Source organism: Mustela lutreola, chromosome 3 (assembly GCF_030435805.1).
Source record: "Mustela lutreola isolate mMusLut2 chromosome 3, mMusLut2.pri, whole genome shotgun sequence".
Classification (NCBI taxonomy): domain Eukaryota; kingdom Metazoa; phylum Chordata; class Mammalia; order Carnivora; family Mustelidae; genus Mustela; species Mustela lutreola.
In genome coordinates this window covers 196789344-196808613 of record NC_081292.1, presented here as the reverse complement: position 1 = coordinate 196808613, position 19270 = coordinate 196789344, and the positions used below count along the sequence as shown (strand labels likewise).

The following is a 19270-nucleotide window of genomic DNA, read 5'->3' as shown; positions in this document are numbered from 1 at the left end:
TGAGCAGAGACCTTGATGTGGGGCTGGATCCCAGGACCCTGAGATCATGACCTGAGCCTAAGGCAGAGGCTTTAACCCACTGAGCCACCCAGGTGCTCCTCCCTAAGAGCTTCTAAATGACGTTTTTTAATTTCAATTTCTTATTTTTGCATAATATGAAATACAATTGATATGCTTTATGGGTCTTTTATTTTGCAACCTCCTTAAACACTTATTCTCATAGATTTTTCGTATACTCTATTAAATTTTTTTTCCGTAGACAATTAATGCTGTTTTACATCTTCCTTTCCAATCTGGATGCTTTGTATTTCTTTTTCAAAGCTGTTACACTGACTGGAATCTAAAGTACAGCTTTGATTAGAACTAGTTAGAGTAGACCTTGCCTTGTTTCTGATCTTAGGGGAAAGCATTTAGTCTTTCCCTATTATGAGGTTAACCATAATTTTAGAATATGGCTTACCAAATTGAATGAGAGTCATCCTGTTTTAGTGTGCTGAGAATTTTTGTTAGGAATGGATATTTGATTTTGTCAGGTGATTTTTCTGCATATGTTGAGATGATCATTTAGTTTTTCCTTTTTTAAGTCTCACAGTCTGATAAAAGACTTTGTCTGAATTTCAAAGGGTAAAACAGCCTTGCATCCTTGCATTCCTGGAATAAGTCATACTTGTTCATCAAGATGCATTATCCTGTTTTATACATTGTTGGGTTTCAGTTGCATTTAATGTCACTATTGATATGGTCATGTTTGAGTCTTCCCTTCCATCTTGTTGTTTGTTCAGTCTATACTTTGCTCCCTTTTCTTATTCTGCCTTTTGGTGCAATTGCCCTTTTTTAATGATTCAGCTTTACCTCCTTTATTGACTTATTAGCTGTAACTCTTGTTATTTTAATGATTACTTTAACATTTATACTGTACTATACCAGTCTACCTTCAAATACTATTCCATCATTTCACATATAGTATAAGAATTTTACAATAATATACTTAAGTTTTTCCACTTCTTTGTGCTATTGGGGTCACATATTTTATTTCTATGCATCTTGTAACTTCACAATACATTACTATTCATACTTTAAATAATCAAATAAAAAAATTATACTTTAAATATATATCTTATATATATTATTTTTATATATTTTCCTGCTTTTTTGCATTCCTGGTAACTTTTGATTGGATGTCAGACATAACTTCTGCCTTGTTGGGTGCTGGATATTTTTGTATTCCTATTCCTATTCTTGAGTTTTGTCCCAGGTCACAGTTAACTTTCTTAGAAACAGTTTGTACCTTTAATATCTTGCTTTCAAGCTTTGTAGTGTTAATATTGTCTCATTATTGAAGCAAATCCCTTCTGAGTGCTCTACACTGCTTTTGAATTAATGAGGTTTTCTACTCTGGCTGGTGGGAATAGGCACTCTTCTGAACCCTATGAGCCTCAGAGGGTTATTCTCCTTCTAGTCTCAAGTAACTTCTTTATACTCATGCACTGATCATTAAATACTCTGTCGAATGTTAGAGAGTGCTCTTTTGCAGAGCTCTGGAGTTTTCCGTGTAGCTCTTTTCCCCAGTACTTTATCCTATAACTCTAGTTGCTTTGGCCTTCCTTGATTGCAAGTTTCATGTCCTCCCTCTCAGAGGCTCTGCCTAATTTTCCACTCTGTGTGCCACAGCCTGGAAACTCTTCAGACAGCAGTCTGGGATGGCATAAGCCTCATCTCATTTGTTTTCCATCTCTCAGGGATCACTGTTCTCTCTTGCATAATGTCCAGTGTTTTGAGAATCATTGTTTCATATATTTTATCGAGTTTTATAGTTGTTTCAGGCAGAAGGGTGAATCTGATCGCTTGTACTCCATCTTGACTAGATATGGAAGTTCTCCAGACAGTGTTGATATCATGTCCCATTTAGGTTTCTGCAAGCGGTTGAATTGGGAGAGGACATAGAGGCTGTAAGGGAAGCATAAGGATAGATCGTGAGATGGAGTAAGGTACCACAAATCTGGGTGAGACAAGTAGGTATCATGGTGGGATTTAGGGTATAGGGTTGGTCCAAAGTAATTCTCCAGAACAGCCTGATTGTATAGGGACCACCTTTGATGGTATAGTTTCCAGTCCCCACTGCCATGGTTCCACCAATCATAATGACTCAGCCTTCTGTGTGTCTTACAGAGTTGGGCCATGCAGGATATCAAAATGAATGATTTAAAATTTGTCTTAAAGGAACTTACTGTCTATTACAGACAATATATAACTTTATACAAGATAGAAAATGGTAAATTTGATCATAGGGATATGGATAAAATCATATAAGAATTAAGAAGAAGGGGCGCCTGGGTGGCTCGGTGGGTTAAGCCTCTGCCTTTGGCTCAGGTCATGATCTCAGGGTCCTAGGATGGAGCCCAAGTCGGGCTCTCTGCTCAGCGGGGAGCCTGCTTCTCCCTCTCTCTCTGCCTGCTGCTCTGCCTGTTTGTGATATCTCTCTCTCTGTCAAATAAATAAATAAAATCTTTAAATTAAAAAAAACGATTTAAGAAGATGACATTACTTACAAGGAAGAGAACTGACAGTAAGCACCAGGTATTGTACTTGGTGCTTTGTATTGTTTGGCTAAAGCACTTGGCATTTTGCCTGGCAAAAAGTAAGTCATTCCTTATTTTTATAGCTAGGATCGGTGATAAAGAGCATGTGCTCTGAAGTTGGACAGTTAAAGTTGAATACCACCTCCTCTTAATTACCTTTGTAACTTGGTCAAACTACTTAAACTTTCAGTTCTTCATATTTTTCTTTCTTCTGAAGAAATAGTAGTAGCTACCTAACTATTATAAGGATTTAATTAACTTTTGTTGAAATCTTGGAATCTGTGACATATCAGTCAATGTATGTTCATTTTTATAATTAATATTAATAATAAAATGTTAAGTCCTGAAAGGTAAGTGTGATCCTTATTTATTTTTTTTAAGTAAGCTCTACATCAAATGTGGAGCCCAACATGATGCTTGAATTCCTGACCCTTGAGATCAAGACCTGAGCTGAGATCAAGAGTTGGAAGCTCAACCAGCTGACCCACCCAGGCACCCCATCTGTATTTTAAAGATGATGTATCTGTTAGAGAGCGTCTTGGGCTGCTTGCAACAGACACATGATTGTGGTGGCTTAACAAAATAAAGAGGTCTAACCTTTTTTATGAAACCAAATCTGAAGGCAGTCTCACCAGGGCTGGTATGGTGGTTCCCTGTGCCCACCAGGAACCGAGCCTCCCTTAATCTTTTTATATAACCATGTCTAACATGTGGCTATCATCTGTGTATTTGTTGCTTTTTTGTCCATGACGGTTGCTCTACTTGCAGCACGGATGAGAGTTCAGATTGTAAGAATGGAATGGGCAAAGGCCTATGCTGGGAGAATGAGCCAAAGGTCTTTTTTGGGAGACCCATCTGCAACTTCCACTTTTATCGGATTGGTTAGAAGAGTTACATAACCATCCCACTTATAAGGGCTGCTAAGAAACGTAGTTCTTTTGAAATCTGGATACCACCCCAAGAAAAATTGCATTTTAGTAAGACAGAATTCATTGACTAACATTTAGGCCACTAATGATGTCTCTCACAAATGGGAAAACTGAAATTCAGAAATTCAATTGTTTGAGGTTGTTAAAACAACTACAAAGTGATAAAGTTAATATTGATAGCAAGGTGTGTCCAGTACCATTCCACATTCCTTTTGCCACACGGTCCAGCAAACAAGTGATCTTTTCATTATAGGATCTTTAAGTTGGATCTTTCATGACATGGACATGAGATTAAAATGCAGATGTATAGAATTCAAGGAGCAAGTAGAGAGAATTATATGGCTCTTTGGGGGATACAAACACAACGTTCATTTTGATGAGAGTTTTAGGAGACAATGAAGGAAAGAAGTTGGGGAAAAGACTGGAAAGGTGAGAGAAAGCTTAAATGGTAGAAATTATAGAAGGCCAGACAAAGAATTTTATATTTTGCTTAGTATGTGTTACATTTAAAGTCTTATTGAAATGATCCATTAAAGGGGCCCATTGAATCAAAAACCTTTTCTAGGGGTGCCTCGGTGGCTTGGTCGGTTGGGCATCTGCTTTTGGCTCAGGTCATGATCCCTGGGTCCTGGGTTTGAGTCCCACAGCCCCGTATCTGCTCTGTTCAGCCAGGAATCTGCTTCTCTCCACCTCTGCCTGCTGCTCTCCCTGCTTGTATACACCCTCTCTCTCTTTCTCTCTGTCAAATAAATAAAATCTTTAAAAATTAGAGCACTTAATCCTAAAATTTGGATGAAACTTAAAATTTTGCTGGTTTCTGAAGGTAGGTATAATGGGCAAATGGAAGTGCCAGAGTCATTTTTTGATTATCACAACAAAATTGTGTAACAAATTTCTGGCCTTGACTACTGTATCTATAATTACTTTATAGAAGCTGTTGGGTTTTTACATTTATGTTCTACAAAGACACTCAAAAATCTTAAAAATGGACATTCATTCATTCTGCAAAGCAGACATATTTCCTGCCCTTTTGGAGTTTACATTCCAGTAAAGGGAGAAAGATAATAAATAGTAATAAGTATATATAAACATAAGCACATTGTATATGTTTATATGTAAGTATATGTACTTAAGTGTATTATTGTATGTATACTATATGTTTATACATCAGGTTTACAAGTGAGAGAGTATAAAAGTGGAACAGAGAAAAACATACAGAGAATGGTAAGAGTTGCAATTTTTAAATAGGGCAGCCAGAATGGGCCTCATTGAGAAGGTACCTGCAAGCAAATTCTTCAAGACAATAAAGAGGGTCATACAGATCCCATGCAGAGCAGTTCAAATAAGAGGGAACTGCAGGATCAGGCAGTATTCGCTGTGCCTGAAGGTCAGAACAAGGCTAATGTGTTGGGAGTGGAGAGAGCAAGTCAGAGAGTCCTGGGAAATGAGGTCAGAGAGATAACAGGGGTCCGGTCACGTAGTGTCTTACAATCCATCTTAAAGATACTGGCTTTTATTCTGAGCAGAAATGGAAAGCTGTTGCCAAACTTTGAGCAGAATGACAACATAATAAGACACCCTTTAAGAGCATAATTTTGGGGATGCCTGGGGGGGCTCAGTTGGTTGAACATCCACTCTTTTATTTTGGCTCAGGTTGTGATCTCAGAGTCATGAGATCAAGCCCTGCATGGGCTTCCGTGCTCAGCGTGTAGTCTGCTCAAGGTTTTCATTCCCCTTCTCCCTCTGCTCCTCCCTGTACTCTTTCTCTTTCTCTCTCAAATAAATAAATAAATAAATTTGGCCATTATATTAAGAACAAACTTTATAGTTTATCTCTCTCTCCCTACTCGATTAAAACTGTAGGGGCAAGGATCTTTGTCTTTTTTGGTTTGTTGATGTATGACAGTGGCAGATGCTGAGAAAATATTTTTGAGTGAACATCCAGCTTTTAGAGTTTTTTATTTTTTTATAAGGATAAAAAAATAAATGGGGAACAACCTAAAGAGAGTAGTGAAAGTTGTTGAGGAAGCTGCCGAAGATATATTTTTGAGTAGAAGAAAGGGGATCTAGTCCTTAAGGAAGGGGCTTAACTTTAGATAGTCCCATGGATACCTTATATGTGGATAGAGGACAAAGCAGACTGTATGGGTAGAGATGCTGGTAGGAGACTACAAGGGAGAGTCTGGGAATTCTCTTGATTGCTTCAATTTTCTGTGAAATAAGAAGCAAAGCCCTTAGGTAGCTGTGAAGGTGGGTGTGTGGGGGAAGCATGTTGAGGAGAAAAGCTAGTATGAGAGTAATGAGGCAAGGGAAGTATAATATTAATGGGTCTACTTGACTAAGGGTTCATTTAAGGTTCATGTTCTTAAATTGAAAATCAGATTCGTCAACTTGTTTGTGTGTTTTTGTCCAATCATGATCAGCAGTGGCTGAGTATTGAGAACCAGACACTGTGTTACCTGCTGGCTGTATGAAAGGTTAGCAAGACCTAATCCTAGCCCTATAGAGACTCACAGTGTAGCGGCAGGCAGGTTGTTTGGTTTGGTTTGGTTTTTAAGATTTATTTATTTTAGAGAGCACGGGCGCAGGAGGAGGGGCAGAGGGAAAGGGAGAGAATCTCAAGCCGACTCCCTGCTGAGCTGGGAACCCTACCTAGGGCTGGATCTCACTACCCAGAGATCATGACCTGAGCGGAAATCAAGAGCCAGCCGCTTAACCAATTGAGCCACGTAGGCACCTTGTGGCAGACAGTTTTTTCATCAACTAGTCATAAAATGGTGTGATAAATACTTTCAATTCAAACAAAGGAAAAAGCGTTGTAAATCAAAGAAGTTCCAGCCTAGTGGACAATTGAGGTTATGGAGGAAATAACAGATTAGTCTAAGAAGGCGAAAGATTATGAAAGAATCACTTCTAAACTCTGACCTCCCACTGTCCAATCAAAAAGGTATTATGTATAAACTTTGTATCATTCTAGTCAGATCCTCTGCCTTGCAACTCATCTTAAAATAGATCCCAGAGGGGCACCTGGGTGGCTCAGTGGGTTAAAGCCTCTGTCTTCAGCTCAGATCATCATCCTAGGGTCCACATTGGGCTCCCTGCTCGTCAGGGAGCCTGCTTCCTCCTCTCTCTCTCTGTCTGCTTCTCTGCCTACTTCTGATCTCTGTCAAATAAATAAATAAAATCTTTAAAAAAAAAAAAATAGATCCCAGAACTCATAAATACTGCACCACTAACTTCCCCTGTGAGATGCTAAGACTATCCAGATAGTATTCTCCCTTACTGCAATAAGCAAAAACCTCAGTTTTGCTTTATCAACAGGTTATTTTGGAGGTATTTTAAAGGAGCCAGCATTTGACGGTCTTGGAGTTCTAATCAAAACTGGTCATCTTGGGAACAGCATGCTTTTATGAGGCGTTTTGAGCCTCCTGCACAGGGTCTCTCCTATGGCAATGGTGAGGTAAGTTCATGTGGGTTTGAGCTCTGATTTCTAATTTTTTAATCAAATACTCCAGCTGCTAAATTTAATTTGTTTTGTTTAGTTTGAGCGTGGTATGTCAGAATAAACTCTTTAAAAATCCATTGATTGGGGCGCCTGGGTGGCTCAGTGGGTTAAAGCCTCAGGTCATGATCCCAGGATCCTCGGATCAAGCCCCGCATCGGGCTCTCTGCTTAGCGGGAAGCCTGCTTCCTCCTCTCTTTCTGCCTGCCTCTCTGCCTACTTGTGATCTCTGTCTGTCAAAAAATAAATAATATATGTTTTAAAAAATAAAATAAAAATCCATTGATTGATCAGAAAAACTTTTACTTGGTAGAAATCTGCATTATTACTGTCAACACTACTGTTTGTCCTTGTCATTTCTTCGTTGCGGATCTATGAGAGGAAGTGCACACGGACAAAGATGGGTGCACACTTGCGGGTTCAGAAGGTTTCTCTTCAGACTGCCATCCTTTGGAAAAACTGTCTCAAGTCATTTATGAAAGTTTTATGAGAATTTTGCCCACTCTTTTTTGTTTTGTCCATGAAAGCCTGATTCTCTTTAGGAGGGAGTCCCCAAGATTCAAGACTCACATTTGGCTAAGTGTTGCCAGACTCATGGGTTTATCTTTAGTTTGGTTCTGCAGCCATTCTGGACTGGACTCCTGCATCTTAAATGTATTTATGCTAGAATCAAAATGTGTCTTGTTTGCTTTCTAAATGATAAAAAGAATTATTTGGAATTATACTTGGTTTATAATTACATATACATATATATAATTACATACAGTTATATAATTATAATTGGTTATAATCAGGGAAACTTTTGATATAAACAAAACTGTTCCATTTGGGGAGGTACTTTGAAGCAAAAAGAAAGCAATATCCCAAACACACACATTTTAAGGCAAGAGGAAAATTCCAAAATATATTGAAGGGATTGTGAAATTGCGTCCTTAAAAGATTCTTTGGCAAAGGCAAGAGAAAATTTTGAAAAATTTAAAACTGTCTTTTCTAAATCCTTTCAAACCACAATTTGACCATGATGTCCTTTATTCTTCTATCCACTTCTTTGTCCCGTGTTCCTCCATGTCCCTCTGTCCTGTCTCTCCTTCTGACTTTTTTTCCTTCCCTTCAAAATGCCCCATAAAGAGTTTTACTACTCTAAAAGAGAAAGATCACTTTAATATAAGAAATACCCCTCTCATTTTTATACTTAAGGTATTAACAATTATTGGCATTTTTATCATATAAAATCAAATTATCAAGGGGCCTCAATTACAGTTTAAACCAGTGGTAATGACTGATTCCCCTCCCTCATCCTCTCTTGTGTGCATGTATGTCAAAATAGGTTTTCCTGCATCTAAACTTTCCCCTCGCTTTAATTAAGCAGAGATAATTAGTCTTTTATAGTGATAATTTTGTATTTGACTAAAGCTGGCCACTCTCGTTTTTAATTTCTATTCCTCTTCTTTTCCCTCCCTAGGGAAACATTAAAGATTAATTGATGAAAACAATTATTCTCTCATTACGTGTACAGTCCAGGAATGTCTAGTAAAGAATTTCTAAAATAGAAAAATCGTTAAACTGTGTTGTGCTTCTGTTTCTTCAAAATTGCTTTTAAGAGATATTTCTGGTTAAAACTACAGGAAAAGAGACACTTGGGTGGCTCTGTCACTTGAGCATAGACTCTTAATTTTGGCTTAGGTCATGATCTTAGGGTCATGAGACAGAACCCTACACTGGGCTCCATGTTCAGCACAGAGTCCGCTTGTCTCCCTCTACTCCTCCCCGTGCTCGCTCACCCTCTCTCTCTCTGTGTCTCTTGCTAAAATAATAAATGAAGTCTTTAAAAACTGCAAGAAAAGAAGAAAAAAACCTTGATTCCAAAATGAAGGGCTTTGAGGCAGGATTTAAAAGAGTTTTTATAATTTCATTTATGAATACAAAGTTTATATGTCATGCAGAAAATGTTCATAAGATATTCCTGATAGAGGAATCATTGGACAAATTAGAATGAGTTAATCACACTGGTTTAAAGGATTAAAAAACAATTATCTTCCTAACTTTAAAAAGTCACATTAATGAAAAAAAAAGTCACATTAATGCCAACAGGATATGCTAATTTATATAAGAAGATTGAACATCTCATAATTTAAACTTTATATAATTTCTTGCATTGGATTTATGGGACAAATTATTTTCATTTCTACAAATTATTTATGCTTACAAAAATTTAGAATCATGATTAACTAGATAAAATTGTAATGATAGGTATCTTCTAAAAGTTTATAATCTTATTTCTACAATATCAAAATTTTTTTTTAAAATATTTTATTTATTTATTTGACAGACAGTGATTCCAAGTAGGCAGAGAGGCAGAGAAAGAGAAAGGAGGAAGCAGGCTCCCTGCTGAGCAGAGAGCCCGATGTAGGGCTCAATCCCAGGACCCTGGGATCATGACCCAAGCCGAAGGCAGAGGCTTTAACCCACTGAGCCACCAAGGCGCCCCTATAATATCAAAATTCTTAAAGACCTTATATTTGGGGCACCTGGGTGACTCAGTCAGTTAAGCATCTGCCTTTGGCTTGGGTCATGATCCCAGGGTCCTGGAATTGAGCCCTGACTTGGGGCTCCCTGCTCGGGACAGTCTGCTTCTCCATCTGCCTCTGCCCCCTAGCTTGCTTGTGCTCTCTTTCTCTCTCAAATAAACAAATAAAATCTTAAAAAAAAAAAAAAAAAAAAAACACTTCATATTTAACTAAAATGGTAATTTCTAGCTCCTTAGCTAACTTAAAGACCTTAAACAAAGGTTAAACTGAGTTAATTGATACATGATCTTTGAATACTTGGACAAACTCTAAAGAAAAAAAATGAGTGACATTGGTCACTGAACAGTTTTATTTTACTGCTATTCTTACATGTTTAAAAACAGACATCGATTGGGACTCTTGGCTGGTTTAGTTGGTAGAGCATTTGACTCTTGATCTCAGGTTTGCAAGTTTAAGCCCCACATTGGGCCTGGAGCTTACTTTAAAAAAATAAAAATAAAAATAGATGCAGATATACAGGATGTGAAAATAATTTTGGAATTTATTTATTTTTTTTTTTTTTATTTTTTTATAAACATATATTTTTTATATACATATATTTTTATCCCCAGGTCTGTGAATCACCAGGTTTACACACTTCACAATGGAATACTATGCAGCCATCAAAAGAAATGAAATCTTGCCATTTGCAACAACATGGATGGAACTAGAGCGTATCATGCTTAGCGAAATAAGTCAAGCAGAGAAAGACAACTATCATATGATCTCCCTGATATGAGGAAGTGGTGATGCAACATGGAGGCTTAAGTGGGTAGAAGAATAAATGAAACAAGATGGGATTGGGAGGGAGACAAACCATAAGTGACTCTTAATCTCACAAAACAAACTGAGGGTTGCCGGGGGGAGGGGGTTGGGGAGAAGGGGGTGGGATTATGGACATTGGGGAGGGTATGTGATTTGGTGAGTGCACCCGAATGTTTATAGCAGCAATGTCCACAATAGCCAAACTATGGAAAGAACCTAGATGTCCATCAACAGATGAATGGATCAAGAAGATGTGGTTTATTTATTTATTTTTAAAGTAATCTCCATACCCAGCGTGGAGCCCAGCTTGGGGCTTCAACCCATGACTCTGAGATCAAGACCTGAGCTGAGATCAAGAATCAGCCTCTGGTGGTGGGTAGTAAGGAGGGCACGTATTGCATGGAGCACTGGGTGTGGTACATAAACAATGAATCTTGGAACACTGAAAAAAAATTACCAAAAAAAAAAAGAAAAAGATACACTAGCAGGAAAAAAAAAATCAGACACTTAACCAACTAAGCCACCCAGGCATCCCTGGATTTTGTTATATACATAATCTCCTTATAATTTATAAAGACAATATGACAAACATACTCATTAGAAAAAGAACTAAACAATTCTTATTTTCTGTCTTCTAGTTTTGTCTAGGAAGAAATAAAAGTTGGTCATCTAGGTTAAATGGAGCAAGTAAGACTATATTCTGTAAATTACAGAGAGATAGGACTATGTAGGCAAAACCATGTGTATGGTTTGTTTCTCAAAGAAATTGTAGTTAGTATGATGTTTTGATAGAAAGCTGAAGTGGCCTTCTAAAAGCAGAGCTTCAATGTTAACTCAGAGGCAACATTCTGAAAGGATTGATGCCATCCTTGAAGATGTAATGTATGCCTTATTCCAGAGAACTCTGTATGTTGCTGTGTTCCTGACATGGGTCCAGTCACCAAACAGCCCCGATAACATTCCCAGTGACACACTGAGAGATTTTATTCTTCCCATCCCTTGTAGGGATGGAGGTCCTGCTCCCCAAAGGGAGCATACTCTTGCCAGAGGGACCACAGTGTTTTTGTTCAACTATAAGATAAGGCTGCTGTTAGTGCACTTTGACATCCCTGTGTCTGGGCACCAGCAGGTAAGAAGAGGCATCAGCATTGTGGCAGGGGTGATCAACCCGGTTCAGCAGGAAGACATAGGCAGGGGGACTGCAGGTGGAACCCCGACGATTCATTTGGACACCTTCTTGTATTTCCATGCCCCACTGTAACTGAATGGATGCATGCAGCAGTGTCAGCGTAAGAACAATAGCTCAGTCCCCTAAAGGGACTGCTGAGGTTCCCAATTTGAGTCCTACTGATATGGGAAACGAGGGCAAAAGAAAAATTAAAGATCCCATTGACAAATCCTTGCAATAGGCCAAGTGACATTCCTCTAGGAATTCAGCTGCCTCAATGTTAATATTTTGCTATGGGGAAAAGACCGTGTTAGCCTGACCCCCAGGATCCTATAAGTCTAGTTTAACATACAAAAATTCTTTTGGAAACTTCCTTTATCTCTCCACCCCAAGATACATGTTGGCAGTCAGATATCCATCTGAAGGGTCTCATGACTAAGGTTTTATGAGACAGTAATAGATGACCTTTTCCTAGCAATAGCCCCCTCAGTGTCCTGGAAACCTTCTGATATTGCTTAGAGCCTTACACTATCCGTAACCCCCTCCCAACTTGAAAGTATAGAATCACCACTCCTCATGACCCCAGTGCTGCTTTTTCTGTGCATGGGTCCTGTCCCTCTGATTTCATAAAACCACCTTTTTCACCAAAGATGTCTCAAGAATTCTTTCTTGGCCAATGGCCCTGAACCCTAACATCTTTCCTACATCAGTCCCACCAGTAAGCCCCCAAGACCTGGTGAGGTAATAGCTGAGGGTTAGTTAGAATAAGCATGAATGCCAGTTGTGACTCCAGAGATCCACCATAGTGTCAGAGGTTCCTTCTGAGTTTCCTCTCGGGAAGATGGACCCAGAAGAACCACGGAACACTGGCCCTCTGACCTGTAGGAAGAGAGAAGTCTGTTCAGCACAAGAGGTCGGCCATGACAGCTGTGAAAATGAGCCGCTGCGGATGGAGTAATTGACAAATGGTCCCAGCCACTATGCTCTGGATCTACCACTGTGCTTGTGCAGAAGATGTGCTTCCCGCAGGCTGCTCCCAGACAATGGCTGAGACGGCAAAAGTATGAAAATGATCCCATTTCTGTGAGAAGGAGGACTCTCTGACGTGAGGTTTCCCCATCAGCCTTGCAGACTTTACTCAATACTAATGAGGCCCTTGCATTGAAGAACTGAAGTTGGACTCCCCGCATCCCAAGACTCATAAATATCTTACGTTTGCCCTTCTTCCTCAGAGACACCACTAAGGTCTGTCAAGGTGGTGTTCTCCTTACTGCAATAAGCAAAATACTTAGTTTTTCTTTATCAACAGGTTATTGGTAGGGGTATTTTTAGGCAGGTAGCATTCAACAGATGAGAAGGAACCATCATTCAAAATTAGAGGGAAGAGCTTCACAGGTAGGCGGAATAGTAAATGCGAAGGCCTTGAGGTGGAAAAAGGGTATTAAAGGACAGAAAGGCCAGTGTGGTTTTAGCTTAGAAGCAATAGGGAAGGTGGTATGAGATGAGGTCAGTCAAGTACAGAAGGCCTTGGAGTCCATGGTAATTATGGTATCAATATCATTCAGAGTAAAACAAAACCCATTAGAGGGTTTTTAATGGAGGCGTGATTTACCTGGTTTATATGTTGTAAAGGAATGTGTTATGAAGGGACATGAATGGAAATGGGGCCAGCAATTCAATGATTGGAATAGCGCAGGTGAGACCTTAGGTCATTTAGCTCCAGAGCGATAGCAATACAGGAAGCAAAGAGAAATGGACAAATTCAGAAGATATTTTAGAGGTGACATCATCAGGACTTGCTGACTGGTTGGCAGTTGGGGAGGACATGTGGGGATGTGTGTGAAGGAAGGGAAGGAATGAAGAGTGACTCCAGCCAGGGTTTCACCCTTGAGCAACTGTGTGAATGGTAGTGAATTTTACTGAGTTGAGGAAAACTGAGGGGAGGAATAGATTCAGATGAGAAAAGCAAGAGCTCTTTTTTGAACCTGTCTGGTTTTGACTTCCAAATTGAAATATTAAGTAGGCACTTAGAGTTCTAAGTCTAGAGGTCAGGATTGGAGATAAACATTGTTGTGATTGATGAACATACGGATGGTAATGGGAAACTAGAGAACAGAGACACCACCTGAGGAAAAAAATCCAGATAAAGAAGAGGATTGCCCAGGATCTAGCCCTGAGGCCTTCCAGCATTCAGGTTAGCTGGAGCAGGAAATACATGTAAGACATTAAAAGGAACACCAAGAATACTTAAAACTGGTAAATTAAGTCCACTTTGGAACCTGTGAGGAAAAATTGGGGCAGAAAGTATCTCAGAATACGTTAGTTGCTAATTAAAGCAATCTGTTCTACCCTTCAGTTAACAAATACATATTCAGTGTATACAATGTATTATAACAGAGGTGTCCAAGAGACATTACAACATAAGGTGGTAAGTCCAGTCTGAATGGCCCTTAATAAACCATGTTTATATATAACACTCCCCTACAAGTGAGGCATGTCAGATTTTTAGACTTGATTGTAAAAATATTTCAGAAAAGTCTGTCTTTCTGCTTTGTAGTCTTTAATTTTTTTAATTTATTTTTTAACATCTTAATTTTATTTTCTTTTTTTCAGTGTTCCAAGATTCACTGTAGTCTTTTTTTAAAAGGATTTTATTTATTTATGAGACAGAGAACGGTTGCACAATGGGGGAGGGGCAAAGGGAGAGGGAGAAGCAGGCTCCCCACCGACCCCAAGATCATGACCATGATCAGAGCATAAGGCAGACACTCAACCAACTAAGCCATCCAATTGCCCCTGTTTTCTAGTCTTTTTTCTTTCTTTCTTTTTTTTTTTTTAAAGATTTTATTTATTTATTTGACAGACAAAGATCACAAGCAGGCAGAGAGGCATGCAGAGAGAAAGGAGGAAGCAGGCTTCCTGCAGAGCAGAGAGCCTGATGTGGGGCTCGATCCCAGGACCCCGGGATTATGACCTGAGCCAAAGGCAGAGGCCCTAACCCACTGAGCCACCCAGGTGCCCCTTCTAGTCTTTTTAAAACTACCTTTAACTCTCAATTTTTATCTTTTTTATACATTGTTAAACTTTTAATTTAATAAACATTAAACTTTTTTTTAAGATTTTTATTTATTTATTTGATAGAGAGAGATCACAAGTAGGCAGAGAGGCAGGCAGAGAGAGAGGGGGAAGCAGGCTCCCCGCTGAGCAGAGAGCCCGATGTGGGGCTCCATCCCAGGACCCTGAGATCATGACCTGAGCCGAAGGCAGAGGCTTAAACCACTGAGCCACCCAGGCGCCCCTAAACATTAAACTTTTTAACTTATTTTGCTTTTGCCTAAAATATGTTTAGGTGGCAGTAATAAATTCTGCCTTTAAAAAATGATTAGAATTATATAAATATATTAACTATCTTAAGAAGACACTTCTCAGTTCAGGCTGGATTAACATTACATTGTAATGCTTTGATATTCTTCTAGAAGGGTTTAACCAAATGATATAGGAAAAAAAATAACTAGCTTGTAGTAGCTATAAAAATACAATTTGTGGCTTTCAAAATAACAGCCTTCTGTATCAGTTGCGTAATAGTGATTATTTATTCATGGAGTCTTTTTATTTCCATGGAAACACAGATCATTTTAATTTTTAATTACACTAGAGTTTACAGTTCCATAGACTTTAACTCTGTAGTAGCAACTACAGAAGCTAGAGTTTTACCCATTTCCACTTTAAAAAATATGAAAGAGGAAGAGTGGGTTTTAAATGATCATGAAGTTCATTTAGTTACAACCTTTAGCTGCATAATTTCTCCTAAACATGCCCTGCAATTTGTTGTTCAATTAATTCTTCATTTTTTTGTCTACACCCTTTGGCTAGAAGTGTTTTCACAGGAAATGACTGCAGTGTGAAATTCAGCAATGGGTGCTGCTAAGTAGTTTGTGAGATATCTAAAGTTGTGAAGTAGTAGAAACAGAAGACTAGCTCTGTCACTTAAATCAGCTGAATTACCTTAGGGGAACCATTTCCTTTTCCTGGCCCATGATTTCTTCCTCTGCAACTTGAAGACTGAGGCTGAATGATAGAATTCAATGATTCTCTGAAATAGCGTGACTATGTGGTGCCCAGGACTTGTGGCAACTATCCACATGGGCCTTACAAATATGGTCATAGTATTTCTCATGACGGGAGTATTTGTCAACAGGGACTGGATGCAGAACAGTAATAAAAAGCTATTAAACCAAACAGTTTGTTCACGAAGTGGATCTAATGAGGATTTTATAGATAGGAAAATCTTTCTTTTAACCCCCTTTTTGTATCATTGCATTTCCTGATACATAAGTTTTACAGGTTCGGTTCCTGTTTGATCAAGGTAATTTTCAGAGTACAAACGTTTTTGCAGTCGTTCTAATTTATTACTAGTTGTTGTTACTCTCTTACTGTGCCTAATCTATAAATTAAAATTTATCATAGGTACATATAGGAAAAACATAGTTTGTTTGGGTTTAGTATTGTCCATGGCTTCAGGCATCCATTGAGGGTCTCGGAACATTTCTCCCACGGATAAGAGAGGACTGCAGTAATTTGTCCTCTTTAAACATAATTTGGATCATATACAGTTATAAATCCTGCTTTTTCAAAAAATAAACACTATATCGTATTGAAAGTTTCTTCACAATTGTTTTTAATTGATGCATAATATTGCATAGCATGTTTTTCACATCCATTTTATTCATCCCCAGATTGTTGAACATTTAGATATTTTCAATATTTTTAATGCCAAATATTTTTTGTATAAAAGTCATTTTTTGCATCTCTATGTTTTTGACTTGGATTCCTACACATAAAATAAACTGTTCAAACAACATAAGCATTTTTAAATTTCTTTTTTTTTTTTTAAGATTTTATTTATTTATTTGACAGAGAGAAATCACAAGCAGGCAGAGAGGCAGGCAGAGAGAGAGAGGAGGAAGCAGGCTCCCTGCTGAGCAGAGAGCCCGATGTGGGACTCGATCCCAGGACCCTGAGATCATGACCTGAGCCGAAGACCCCGGCTTAACCCACTGAGCCACCCAGGCGCCCCAGCATAAGCATTTTTACTTCTATTAATATTATCAATTTTTTTCCCATTAATGTTATACTGTTTGTCTATTCAAAGTAGTTTTTGATTGTGCATTAAATTACATCCTCGGGGCACCTGGGTGGCTCAGTGGGTTAAAGCTAAAGCCTTCGGCTCGGGTCATGATCCCAGGGTTCTGGGATCGAGCCCCACGTCAAGCCCCACACTTGCTCTCTGCTCGGTGGGGAGCCTCCTTCCTCCTCTTTCTCTGCCTGCCTCTCTGCCTGCTTGTGATCTCTGTCTGTCAAATAAATGGATAAAATCTTTTTAAAAAATCACATCCTCATGAGAAATATAATTTAAAGACTTTCTAATTTGAAAAACCTTTAGTTCAAATTAACATTTTCATTAGGTGTTTTCATATATATATTTTTATGTGAAATACAGTCTTTTCAATAGCCCATTTTTAGATCTTAGCCAAAAGGCGGAGCAGTGATTCACTAGTCCATTTTTATATTGCTGTTCAGCTAAGAAAATAAATTTCTATTGGCCTTTATTTTTTTAATGTGAAAAAAAATTTTTTTCATTTCTTTTTAATTTTTAAATATTTTTTTGAGATCTTTGAGTCATTTGGTTTTTTAAGATCAATGAAAAACATTTAGGGAAAAGCAGTAGAAAAGAGATGGGGAAAGTTAACTCTTAGGATAGAGTGTAAATCAGTGGAAGAACAGCCCAATGTGAATCCCGTGTTATGTAATGTTCGTAAATTCTATCTTTCTCTCTGCAGTCCTTTGTTTATTTTTTAAAAACATATTTATGGGATCATTGTTTTTCTTTTATTACTCGAGCAGATCTCTGGTTGTAAAAGATTAAAATATGGAAATATGCATAGGAAATTACTTCCTCGCTGACCCATTTCCTTATAGATAACCATTATCCACAGCATTTTAGAGTAGAGTATTCCTATTCTTATTCTATTGATATGTATAGATCTCTATATTCTTTAAAATGTGTATATATAAGTATACATGAACATATATATAAAAGTAAATGGATCATATAATGCCTACTATTCAGAATCTTAAGTTTCCTTACCTACTAGTATGTCTTCAAGAGCTTCTTTTTCTCCCTACAGTGTAAGAAGCATCCTTTCCTGCATTATATACATGACACATGACTGTAATAAAAAATTTGATTAAGATACGAAAGATGTTTTTAAAATAATAAAAATCACCTGAAATCAGTCCAGAGATAACCACCATTAATATTTTGGCAACTATTCTTTCATGCATCTCTTAATATATCATATGTAATTAGTGTTTTTTTCTGACAACAGCTGGTATACTGCAATTCAGTTCTGGCTTCAGCCACCCGAAGTTAACACAGACCACACAGATTGAAAGGCATGATTTCCAACAAGACTGCCCCTACTTCAGACACCAGTCAAAAATAGGGTCCCCAGGCCACCTGCATGTCCAGCTGCCAGCAAATCTGGGACAATCCCATGACCTCTGAAGATTTGATAATTTGCTGGAATGACTCAGAACTATATTTAACAATTACAGTTTATTAGAAGGATCCAAGACAGAAACAGCCTAATTAAGAGACATTTAAGGTGAGGTCTGGGAGAGTCCTGAATGCAGAGGTTCCCATTCCTTTTCCTCATGGAATCAGGTCACTCCACCCTCCCATGATATCATGTGCACACCAACCAGGAAGGACCACCTTTCTAAGGTTATTTATTTATTTATTTATTCCTGACGAGGGGCTCGATCCCAGGACCCTGGGATCATGACCCGAGCTGAAAGCAGAGATTTTAACCCACTGAGCCACTCAGGCACCTCCATAACTGGTACTTTTCTTGGAGTTTCATTACATAGATATAATTGATTAAATAATTGGCATGTGGTGAAACTCATTCTCTAGCTGCCTCCTTTTCCCAGACGTCAGGAGGTTGGGTTGATATCATATGATTGAAAGTCCCAACCTTATAATCGCATGGTTGGTCTTTCAGGTATAACCAGCCATCCTGAACTATCGAAGCTATCTAGGGCCCACCATGATTAACCTCATTTGCATAAATTAAGATGTGATCCAAAGGGCTCATGAGTAACAGACATTCCTTTTACTTGGGAAATTCTGGGAACTTAGTTCACTCCCACGAACCAAAGACAAAGGTGAGTTAAATCCTTTATTATACAGAAATGTCATATATAGTTTGTTTTTTATTGTAAATGCCTGTTTTTGTCTCTGATTTCTTACTGTGTCTATATATTAGTTCTATCCCACTTTTTCTCCAAGGCTATGGTGTGAAACCTAGCATGTTTTATATATTAAATGTCTTAACTCTGTCTATAAATAGTTCTTTTTCCCTTTTTCTAGTTTGCCCTTTAATTTGATAATTAAAATGCTTAGTCCTATACTTAGTTCTTCTCCTTTAGACAACAAATAAATATTTATCTAAAATTTCTTACTGCTTTTAAGTCTTCTTTTCCCCCCATATTTTGAACTTATTTTGGTGTGGAGTACAGGTAAAGTTTAAATAGAGGTTTTTTTTTTTATTTTGTTTTGTTTTTTAAGTAACTGATTGTCCCAACACAATAAAATGAATTTTCATTTTTTAGATTTACCCTTGCAAAGAATGGGTGAGTTGTAAGGAAGTTGGGGTTTGATACGTTATGAGCAAGGCATTATTATCCCCATTTTT

General features: G+C 38.2%; 1 protein-coding gene across 6 annotated transcripts in view; it reads left to right on the top strand.

Moving 5' to 3' along the window:
• CARF (calcium responsive transcription factor) overlaps positions 1–19270 on the top strand; it is a 109431-nt gene that overhangs the window by 68832 nt on the left and 21329 nt on the right. The window contains exons 17-18 of one of the 6 annotated variants that reach the window (XR_009352052.1): positions 6830–6968; positions 18578–18740. Coding sequence is in view for 1 of the 6 variants with exons in the window: in XM_059168373.1 (XP_059024356.1) it covers positions 6830–6850 (21 nt within the window). In the remaining 5 variants the exon portion in view is untranslated. Of the gene's footprint in view, positions 1–6829; positions 7302–7323; positions 9470–18577; positions 19025–19270 lie in introns of those variants that run through there. The other 5 variants (XR_009352051.1, XR_009352050.1, XR_009352048.1 and 2 more) reach the window with 5 other exon arrangements.